General features: G+C 37.7%; 1 protein-coding gene across 5 annotated transcripts in view; it reads right to left on the bottom strand.

Moving 5' to 3' along the window:
* Positions 1–12,187, bottom strand: part of CCDC68 (coiled-coil domain containing 68) — a 95,399-nt gene that overhangs the window by 42,797 nt on the left and 40,415 nt on the right. For 3 of the 5 annotated variants that reach the window (XM_032309932.1, XM_032309928.1, XM_032309929.1), the window contains exons 2-4: positions 7,047–7,139; positions 4,277–4,407; positions 3,064–3,150 (exon numbers count right to left, since the gene is read on the bottom strand). In XM_032309932.1, the coding sequence (XP_032165823.1) occupies positions 3,064–3,150; positions 4,277–4,393 (204 nt within the window). In that variant the 5' untranslated portion in view covers positions 4,394–4,407; positions 7,047–7,139. Of the gene's footprint in view, positions 1–3,063; positions 3,151–4,276; positions 4,408–7,046; positions 7,140–10,380; positions 10,461–12,187 lie in introns of all 5 variants that reach the window. The other 2 variants (XM_032309930.1, XM_032309931.1) reach the window with 1 other exon arrangement.

Genomic DNA, 12,187 nt, shown 5'->3' with positions numbered 1-12,187 from the left:
AATATTCAACATTCAATGATGCTTCACTGTAATCACCCTATATAAAATTTCAGAGATGTCAGAACTGAATGTTACTGCCAGTATAAACTCAGTATAAACTCTAGCCCTCTGAAAATACACTTAGAGCATAAGATAAATCTCACCTGGAATCAAGGACACGTAGCAGTGGAAAGGAAATCTGAAATTATCTAATTTAACTACATCCATTGTTCAGATATGAAAAGTGAGGTACTGAGCCCAGTTTATGCAGTAAGTGGGGAGCTCATGAAACAGCCACTCGAGTATCCGTCTTATGCTTTCTGCTCTTCCAAATTATTTCGAGACAGACTAAGGAATTACACAATTCTACATACCCTACGTGAAACAATTAAAAAATAACAGCTTCTCTTTGGTAAGCATCTATCATGTGCCACATAATCTTTTAGATGTTTGATAAACACCCCTTTGTCCGAATACTTAAAACACTAGAAGGCACTATGCCCCTTATACAGAGGCGAAAATGGAAAATGAGAGTGTTTCAGTAACAAGCCTGAGGTTATACCTAAAATAACTACCAGAACCAGAATTAGAATCCAAATTTGTTTTACAAATCCAATATTCTTTTCATTACAAAAAATGGACTACGTTTACAGAAAAAAAAAAGAGAATATACGGCATGTGAATCATAGAGTCACTATAATTCCATCAGGGTTTTATTTTCTCTACTCTAGACCCTACTACATACTCTCACTCTCTATATATAGAAGTTATTTTGTTTTTTAATTTGTTAAAGAATGCTTGAGGGAGAGACTTGTAGAAGGCAGGTTGCTGGCAGCAGGAGCTAGCTACAAAGGTCATGGATGAGTGCCTGTTGAACTTTAACGTGCTTATGAGTCACTTGGTGACAGATGTGGTGAAAACACAGATTCTGATTCAAGAGGTCTGGGGTAGAGCTCTAGATGTTGCATTTCTTTCCTTTTTTTTTTTTTTTAAGCCATAGAAGAATATTTGTCGACATGGGAAAATGTGAACAATATACTTCTACATGAAATGTGCAGGCTATAAAACAATATCCAGTAATACCATTTTATAGAAAGAAAAATAGTCATATATACAAAATCATGCACAGGAAAAAAAAAAAAAACCTGAAGGATGTACCTAGCAAATGTTAATAATGATTATCTCTAGAGAGTAGAATTAGAAGCAATTATCTACAATTTTTTCCAGTAAATTTCACCTGCCCCCCAAACAGTATCTGCTTTGGGCTCTTCTTTCCCAGATGCTGCATCTCTAAAGAGCTCCCTGAAGTATCAGGGACTGCAGCCCACACCTGGAAAGCAGCAAAGCCCGAGATCATGATGACTAAATTCCTACATGGACGTCGTTCAGATATTGCGGGGGGAAGGGGCGGGTACTTGGAGGCTGTTACTTGTCTGCCAATCATCTGAGGTTTGAGATGACCAAGGCAGACCCACTAGCTGCACAATTCATCTCTATTCCCAAGAAGCTCCTCCTATCAAGGACCTCCCCATTGTTTTATGCAGTGGTCAAGGTTCACCCCTCAACTTACTTGGCCCATAGGCACCATTTCACACAGTCGCTCCTCCCCCCATTTCTGAAACCCTTTTTCACTCATCTTCAGTGACTCGAGTCTCTCCTGGTTTTCCTTCTAATTCACCAGCTTCTTTCCGCAGCCTGGCATGGTGATTCTTCTTTCTCCTGAGTGTTGGGTATCTCAGAACTCAGTGCTCAAATACTCTGTCCTTTCTTTTGGTTTTTAAGATTTACTTATTTATTCTTGAGAGAGAGAGAGCAAGAGAGCTCCTGTGCACATGGGGTGGGGGGCAGAGGGAGAGAATCCTCAAGCAGACTCCCCACTGAGCACAGAGCGGAGATGGGTCTCAATCTTAGGGCCCAGAAGATGATCACGTGAGCCAAAACCAAGAGTCACAGATGCTCAGGTGACTGAGCCACCCAGGTTCCCCAGTCATTTCTACCCACACTCATTTGTTTGGTGATCTCCTCCAATTTTGGAACTTTAAACGTTATCCTTATTCCCCAAATCTCTGCCGTGTAGCCTGAACCTTCGAGCCCAGACCCTTCAACCCCAGAATCAGACATGCAGGACTCATTAGAAACCTCCACTTAGAGGTCTAATAAACAACTCAATAGAAACAAAATGGAATTTCGTATCTTTCTTACCATTCACAAACATTAACTTCTTTTCCCCTAGTTTCTGAGCACTTAATATAAGAAAATATTTGGAGCTAGTTGTGTCAGTTTGGGAGGCTGCGGATGATAATGGGAACAATGTTTATGCCTCATATCCTATGTGCTGCATTCTCGGTGGCCATACTATATAGAGGACAACATTGACATTGATGAGGTGCACTTGGCTGAGATGAGCTCTAATCTGCATAAACCAGACAAGGCTACGTGTAGATTGCTTCATGTAAAGAATATAAGGCCAGTTGAAGAGGAGAGAGAAATTTAAGTTTATCAATAATCTGATCAATTGGCCCCAAATCCTAAAAGCTTCAACTCTGTATCCACTGGTGTGACCCAGACGAGTCTAAAAGGTTGTACCTCCATCCGTCTTTAGAAAATGTCACTGCCATATATCCTGGCTAGGATGACACTTCCCATATACTTTAGATAAGTAAGCTCCATTGAAAATATTCAAGTAGGGTCTTGAGTTGCCTGGGTGGCTCAGTGGGTTAAGGCTCTGCCTTCGGCTCAGGTCATGATCTCAGGGACCTGGGATTGATCTCAGGGTCCTGTCTACCTGTGATCTCTCTCTCTCTCAAATAAGTAAATAAAATCTTAAAAAAAATTAAAATAAAATATTCAAGTAGAGTCTAGTCATTCCAATCTGAGCCTACTAATAACATCTGTGGTTAAATATTTCATACATATGCCCATTAGCATCTTTAGATACTGACAAAATATTTAACATTCATCATTCAAAGCTTCAAAGGATAATTTAATAATTGTATCTTTAAAAAGTTATTAAAAATAAGGTTTATACTGTTTTATGTTTATTTAATAAAGGAAGAAAGTGGTACATTTTGATCAATTTATTACCTTTGTTTCTAGTTTGTCATTTGTATGCTTATGTCCTACTTCATCTTTAAAAACTTGGTTTCGGATCTTTTCCAGAGTAACTCGGATCTAGAAGAAAAAAATATATTTTATTTTTTTTCAAAGGCATTTAATGGCAAATACTTCTTTTCTTTATTCAAGCTATAGTATACCTGATTTATCTGGAAAGTAATACATAAATACTGATCTCAGATTTAAATAACTGCCATGAACCCGAGTTGGATTTGGGCTAATATTGTTTAGATTGCAGAAAATGAACATTTGGCCTTTATAATTCTTTCTCAGTCAAACCCAAAATATAACCTAAGTGAATATTATACTAGAAAATAATTACCACTTAGTAATTAGTATTTAATACTATTTAATTCTATTTTTCCTATGTAGTAATTTAGTACTAATTTACTATTTAGTAATTACTATAAAACAATTACTATTTAGTAATCACTACAAAATAATTACTAGCTAGTAATTACTAGAGAATAATTACTAGCTAGTAATTACTAGAGAATAATTACTATTTAGTAATTACTACAGAATAATTGCTAAGAGGAGATGATACAAATGTATGCAGGAAATATAAACCCCATGTCTTACTGACCTCTCGAACTGCAAAATACTCAAAGATGAATTAATCGATCTGAATAAGTTACCAACTATCTCTGTCCAAATGCTTTCCTCTGTTCTAAGAAACAGTTCCTAAGAATATATACTTTTGTCAGCCATTATCCCTGGATTCTCATAAGATTTCACATTTTTTAATGAAGTATTATGCCACCATGGGTCACTGAGGGGAGCAACCCAGAACTGTGAAAAGGAAGTGGCTAAGGAAAGACAGAAACTCAGCGAGACTCGTAAACATCTATTTGGGAACACAGTATCAACACTCATGAAACAACTGAGAAATGATATAAAATGGTAGGAAGTGCAGTGGTGAATGTTGTAGGGAAAATTAAGTGCTGACAGGTGTTCTGAACCCTTCTCGCCCATTATTCAAGTTTACTCCATGTGGGGGAACAAAGGTTCATGTCCTCAAGAGAAGTTACTAAACACATGTTGAAATTTCAGCTATTGGGATTGTCCTTTGTCAAATGTACCTCATAGGTTCTATGGAGGGAGAAACAAAGCCCACGGATCCATATTAGATTGCATTTCAAAAAATCATATCACACTAATATGATCCCATGCACCTGCATACCTTTTTCACATATTCAGTTTCTTCAATAACGTGAGCTGATGTAGACTCATACAAGGCAGAATTATCTTCTCTTTTACCCCTTGGGGGGACTTCTGTGGTCCTTGTTACCGTTGTCATTGTGAATTCTGGCTCTGGGGAAACATAAATAGGTTAGACAAAACTAACTTCTTTTTGATGATACGATAACCAAAAGAACTAAAATAAGCTAAAAGAAGTATATAAACTAAAAGAAGTCTGTATTAGCACTGTAATTAAAATAGTAGAAATATTGTAAATTATTGATGGCTGTATAGATTCATAAATAAAGGAATTAATTTAATATAAAAACAGTACCAGCTGAAGGATTCATTGATTAGAAGGATAAAAATCAAATTATCTGAGAAAGAAACACAATAAATGTTTCTTTTTATTCTACATCATATTGGACTGTAAAACCTCAAGGCCAGGGACCACATTTTATTCATCTTTGTATTCTAGCACATCATAAGTGCTTAATAAATGATTGTGGAACGAAAACAACATAATATAACAAAATCATATGTACATATCACATATATACATATATAAACGAATATATATATATATCACATATCTAACTCTCAATATCCTATAAAGACCACCTACTGGAGAATTATTTGTAATAGAAAAATGTTGGAAAAAGACAAAATACCCACAAAAAGATGACTGGTTAAATATCTTCTCTAGGATGCATTATTCAATTAAAAAAAACAACAACATGGTACAGAAAAGGATCTATAAAGGATATATAGCATCGTAATTTCTAAAAGAAGGGAGATGTGGATAGAAGGGGAAAATCTGTGATCTAAGTTTTGACACTGAACAATGTAATTATTTGACCTCATTATAAAATTAAATTAAATTAAAAAGAAAAAATGGAATTCTTCAAGATAAGAAATAAAACAAATGACTGTATCTGTACACCAAGTTGGTGACACATCCACATGAATTATTTGACGTGACTTTAAAGCACATGCCAGGGACTACTTATCCCAGGTGTGCTCTGCCCTAGGAACAAAAGGAATTGCAAAACAACCATAAACTATACTCACTAATAATATTGTTAGTGGAAATAGTGATGTGTCTACTTTGAAACTAGTGTATGTGCACGGGCACGCACATGCATGCACCCACAGAAGTGCACGATGTAGAATAAAGCCACAAAGTCACTGTCTTAACATCATTAAGAACCAAGATTCTGAGCATAAAGTAAAAGTCCTTACAGTTAGAAAAAAAATATTCTGTAAAAACCTTATAATTCAAACTGAAATGACGAGTAGAAAATAATGATTCATCTTTCCTTAAAAATGTATATTCTAGGTCCAGCCACTCAAAAATTTAGAAATATTAGCAAGTCATGCCCTCAGTGTCCAGACTGTGGTCGCAGTATACCATTTTCTACTAAAAAGAAACCACGGCTTCTTGAGTGATTTAGGTCCAGGACAAGAAATGTACAAGGTAAGCTCGAGATATCTTGTTCTGCCAGAAGGCAAAAAGTGATCAAGTACTACTAAGATAAGACACAAAAACCAACCTGACAGAGAAATGGCTGTGAAGGATTGAAAAATATAAAGGCTTTTGAAATTGCTGATGTCACAGTAAAGGAGAAAAACCACCACCAGCAGCAGCCATCATCATCCAACTCAATGGAAAGAGGCCACCATGATATGAACATGAGCTCAAAAAAGGGAGTGAGAGGTCACCAACAAGCATTTATCTTGCCTTTCTTATGTGTGTTATATTTCATGGTGACCAGACAGTTGATTCTTCTTTCTAAAGAATTCTTGCTAATAAATCCAACTGGATTGATGGAAGACCTACATTTTGCAACCCCTTATGAGCTAATGGATCGGAACAACAGTTGTCAACCAGGGCTAAAATCACTAGGTGAGAGGTTGATGCAGAAGGCACTAACCTGGGGAACCTCACTAATCAATGCTGACACAAGTAGAAAGAGAAGCCCAGACATTTTGTCCTCTAGGTGTGGTACAACTGCAAGTAGAAAGCATCACCTACAAAGTTTGCATTAAAAAAAAAAGAAGAAGTGAACTTGAACCTCATCAAGCCTCTGTACCCAAGGACGATAAGTATCTAAACAAGAGGAAAATGTTCAAGGACTCTATAAGGGTGAAGGTTGCAATTAGCCACTTCCAAATTATGTGACATCTATTGGACAAATAACTAGTTCCTTCCACAAATGACGTAAAGAAAGATGGGAAGAAGAGAAGGAAAATTGCCATAAAGGAAGGGTCTTAAGAAACATGACCAGATGGAAGACAGGGATCTTCTTTGGCTCTTGATTCCAATAAGCCAGTTATATAAAGACATTGTTGAGACAGCTGGGGAAACTTTAAATCTGACTGGGGAACAAATGATGTTAAAGAATTGTTGTAATTTCACTAGGTATGATATTAGAATTATGATATTCCTTAGAAAAAGCTTTTCCCTTAGTCATGCACAGTGAAATATTACAGTTGGAATTACTATAGAATGTTCTAGCAGAGAGAAAAAATGCGGTGGGATAAAGATGAAAGAACGTTAGTGAAATGCAGGGAATCACTGAAGCGGATCAAGGGCACGCAGGGTTCACAAGACTCCTCTGTCTATTCTGGTTCTGTTCGAAATTTCCGTAACAAATAGTAAAGAACTGAAAAGATAAAATAAATAAAACGAAAAGCTCTGTGAGGTAGGGTTATCCGTCTCATCTTACTGATAAGGAAGCCAACCAGGATTCCCGTAGGTGGTAACTTACCCAATGTCACCGCAAAGCTAACAGAGCTGAAGCTTAAGCCTTTGTCTTTAGGACAAGTTCAAGGGTGTTTGCATCACATTAAAGCTGGCTTCCCTAGTGAGAAAAAAAAAAAAAAAATTTAAAATTTAGCAATGACCTAGACTGGTAAAACATGCAAAGAATTTTCATATTTGCTAACATCACTTTAAAACTAGATAGCTACTGGGATAACTCTAAGTCCTGCCTTTATCTTTTAATCTTCAATTTAATTGACAGAGGACGCCAAGAATTTTCCATTTTATTATAAATCCTTTAGACAGGCACAATGGCTTCTCTTTGTGTCGCTTGCAGTCAACTTGGCAGCTGTACTTCAGCAAGTCTGCTTTTATAAAATGTGCCTGCATGTGTCTCTGCTACTTGGTCCTAGGAAGTCTCTTCCGGGATGAAGTCCTTGGTCCCAAACGCATTTAAATGTAATCCAGAATAAAAGAAACACCCAAAGAGACAAGAAGCTATGTGCCTGAAAACCAGAGGGGGACGGTCAAGCTTGAGTGGTGGTCAGCAAACCACGGGAGCCCCATCTGGCTTCCCACCTATGTGCACAGCCTACGAACTAACAATGGTTCTGACGATTTTTAATGGTCCAGCATGAACGTGCACACGCATCCACAAAACAAAAACCAAAACACACACTGCATGAAAATTATATGAAGTTCACATTCCGTGCTCCTACATGAAGGTTTGCTCTACAATAACCACAGCCATTCATTTACATCCGTTTATGCCGCTTTTGCTTTGGAACAGCAGAGTTGAGAGGTTGCGGCAGAGAAAATACGCAGCAAGCTATGTCTCAAATATTTACTGTCTAGCCCTTTACAGAAAAAGTTTGCTGACCCCTGGGTTGGGGATGGCAGAGAGTGGGAGCAAAATCTGGGGGTTAAAAAGAGGCAAGGAAAAAAATCAATTTGGTCTGAATTCTGTTTGGTTCTCCAGTTCCATCCCCCCCTCCACCCCATCCATGGACCCATTTGATTGATTTGCTTGTTTCTTCTTTTTAGTATGTTACACACCATATACATTAACAAATGGTAAGAGACATTTCAGCACAGGAATAAATCACTCTTCAGAATGCATTCTCACAGTCTTTCATAATTTGAAAATCACCTCGGGACCCACGTTATATTTCCTAAACATTTTCTCGTCTGTGCCTTTTATGCTTAATATCAAGAAAACGTGCTCCTTAATCACTTGTATTTCTCAAAACTTCGTATATCTTCTACTCACTGGTTTGGCAATCTTAAACAAGTTAACATAAGATTTTAGCCTCAACTTACCCATATCTGTAAAATAGGGATAAAACATCTAGTTGTAAAACTGAGGGTTTTTGTTTTTGTTTTAGATCGTTGGTTGCAGCAGGCACTCAATAGACGGTAATGGTTAATATTGTCACTCTATTATTTTGTATTATTAATAACCATAGAAGACACATAGCCCATAACAGCGGGGACGGTTTATGCCGATCTGATTGAAAAGTTTATACCCAACTGTATTCAAACGACATCAAATTCCATTTCTCTCTCTGATTCAGGAAATTTTTGTGATCACAGTCCTTGATCTGTATAAAGAAACCCAAGGGGAACTTAAGCCAGCAAAGTCCAAACTGCCATATGGCTTTACCATCCTGGGGAAAATCCAACTTAGCATTTCATTTCTGCCAGAAGCAGATTAGGCAGATAAAATTTTCAAAATAAAACACAATCAGTTAATTAAAGTGAGAAAAGAATTGTATTTGTTTTATGCTAGAGTGGATTGAAGACAGCTTATAAGTGGCATCATGCCAAGAGGTGTTATTTCCTGGATCAGGGCTTTCCAAACAGGGCTCCCAGAGGGAAGGGGCGGTGCGAAGCAGCCCGGGCTTGGCCATCTCAACTTGAACCAAAGCAGTTCTGCTTTGTTCTCTCACACACTGAATTTCTCCATGAGACTCTCTGTGAAGAAAGAACATTCTATGGATGAGAAGGTTTGGAGCCAGACTGCCTTGTTTCATGGCCCGACTCTGCCACTCAGGAGCTGTGTGACCACGGGCAAGTTACCCTTATCAGTTAATTTAACTGATAAGGGATTAATTAATCAGATAAGATTAATGATTAATAATGATAGAAATAAGAAACAACATAGGGTTGCTTGTGAGTTAACATTTTCCCAGCACCTAAGACAGAGCACAGCAAATAATAAGTGATGTGTATCTGTTTGCCTAATATGTAAATAAAATATGAATCCATTATCCACCATTATTGCTGGTAAGCGGTCTGAATAGTAGAGAAGAACTAGGTAATATTTTAAACAGTCTGCAGACAGAGTTAGCTTATAAAGGAAAATCTGCTTCTGGAATTTTAAGACTAACAAATCTTTCCCAGTAACACATCAATAATTCGTCCACATCCCCAAATGATTATTCTAACATCTAATGAATAGCTTCCGATTTATAAAGCAATTTATACACAATATTTGTAATCTGAGCAATAAACCAACACATCTTTGGGCGCCAAGGATAATGTACTCCTCTGTTTAATGACGTAAGAATGGCTTATCCGTTATACAATAAACACATAGGAGGCACTGTTACGGGGTTGAATTTTGGTCCCTCTCCATTCACAAGCTGAAGTTCTAAACACCCCCTCCCCCAGGAGGGGGTGGGTCCCCTAATCCAACATGACTGGTGTTTTATAAATATTTGGACACAACTGCACACAGAAGAATGCCATGTAAAGTTGAAGGTAGAGATCAAAGTGATGCTTCTGCCTGCCTAGGAACATCCCAAATGGCAAGCAAATCAAAGAAGTTGGAGGAAAAGCATGGGAACAGACCCTTCCTTACAGCCTCAGAAAAGCCCAACCCTGCCCACACCTTGATCTTAGATTTCTGGTCTCCAGAACTGGAAGAAACCAATTACTATGTATAAGTCACTTAGCCTGTGGTACCTTGTTACAGCCATCCTAGGAAATGAATATGGGTATGGTTTATATTCTAGAGCTTCTAACAAAGCTATTTTCTTTTCTTTCTTTTTTAATTTTTAATTTTTTATTAACATATCACAGCATGAACTTAACTGACTGGTTTGCAACCAAGAGCCCTGACTGGTGTTAGCACAGTTTCTGAGTTCTGAGCCAAAAATACTGAATATCATTTCATCATCATTCTTGGTCACTCTTCTAGAGAGCTTAGATATCAGAAGCTAAAAAAGTAAGTTGCAAGAAAAGTGAGCCAGGGTAATTAGGTTATATGAGGGAAAGAACATTAACAGATCTCCAACCCTTGAAGTGACTGACCGTGTCTTGAATATTAAATAGCACACCTGTTCTGCAAAGACATTCTACAGCACAATGGTGACATCCAGTGTCAGCCAGCTAAATCTCAGGTGACTGTGCATTTTACCTGAAAACAACACACACTGTATCAGAAGACATGCTCATGAACTCTTAAGTCCAGTAATATGACATTGTTTTTAAGTAGTAATTAAGATTTTTTAAGTAGAATTAATTTTATTCATTTGTGATACTCATTTATATACAAACAGATATTTACAACATAGCCAATGTTATAGAAAGCTCTTAGGTAGGAAATAAAAGTTATTCTATTTTGAAAAAAGAATTGAAATACTGGCACACACACAACATACAAATAAATGGGATTGACAAATACTGGACCATTTACCGAAAAATCGTTTACTATATATTGTCAAAATTACCATTACATTCTGTACCACTATACCTATTATCTATACATCTATAGCTATATCTAAACCCATCCATGTATGTAGGGATAATGCAACCAAGTCACAGAATAGTGATACAAGTTTTTCAAGGTCATCAGTTGACCTCTCCACCTGAATCCAGATAGGCTGACCTTAGATCGAGGTGTCTTTGTCATGGCATAATCTATCTTCATTGTTCACTGGCATAATTTGAAACTTTCAAAACAGCTGAAGATTTCACCCAGTGCCCAGTATAGCAACTAAATTGCAAAAAGGAACAAATCACATGAATCCATTCCCATTTGGGGGAAGACTAGAGAGAAGGTACCAGAGTCTGCTGAGTGCCTACTGCATGCATGCTAAGCTTAGCTACTTTTAATAATCCTCACATACACCCTGAGAAGTCGGCGTTATTATTTCCACTTTACAGATGAGGAAATGAGGCTATACAAGATGAAGCTAAATACTGGTTAATGATGGTCGTGGATCTCAAGCCCGAGTCTACTGGCTCTTTCCAGGTTACCACCATGACTTCTGCTGCATTCTGAGTGGATTTCTAAGCCTACTTTCTTGGGCCCGAGCCCAAATATTCCTCCATGGGCCAATCCTACTCATCAGTAAGAGGAATGAAGTACTGAAGCAGGGCATTTTCCTGACCAAAAAGAGTCAAATCCCGGAGGCTACGTACCATCATTCCATTTGTATGAGATCTAGAAAATTCGAAATTATGGGCACAGAAAACAGATCAGTGGTTACCTAGGGACTGGAAGTGGGGAAGGGACTGACTACCAAGGGGACACAGGGGAATTTTTTTTTGGGGGGGGATAATATAACATAATTGTTCTATAACTTTTAAAAAAGATTTTATTTACTTATTTGAGAAAGAGAGAGAGCGAATCTATGGAAGGGTAAGGGTGGGGGCAGAGTGAGAGGGAGAAGAAGACTCCCCACTGAGCCGGGAGCCTGACATGGGGTTCAATCCCAGAATCCCAAGATCAAGACCCTGAGATCATGACCCAAGCCAAAGGCAGACACTTAACTGACTCAGCCACCCAGGTGTCCCATCACTGTTCTACATCTTGATGGGGATGGCTGTTTCTTGACTGTAACCATTTGTCAAAACTCACAGAACTCTGGGCTAAAAAAAGGTGAACTTCTGTACTTTTATTTTAAAAATAATAATCATGCAACAGCAGCCTAGAGAAAGCAAAGTACCAATGAGATTTCAAAAGCCCAAGGACCTTCACTGATTTTATCAGAACTAACTGGAAGCCACAATTAGCTGGATTTGTTTCCCTATTCAAAGTGTTGACCCCAAACAATGTAAATGGCAAAAAAAAAAAAAAAAAAAAAAAAAACCAAACCAGAACAAAACAGTGATGGAATGAGGAATGTTAAAATGTAAAGC

Source organism: Mustela erminea, chromosome 13 (assembly GCF_009829155.1).
Source record: "Mustela erminea isolate mMusErm1 chromosome 13, mMusErm1.Pri, whole genome shotgun sequence".
Lineage (NCBI taxonomy): Eukaryota > Metazoa > Chordata > Mammalia > Carnivora > Mustelidae > Mustela > Mustela erminea.
The sequence above is the reverse complement of the archived record's forward strand: the minus strand, read 5'-3'. Positions and strand labels throughout refer to the sequence as shown.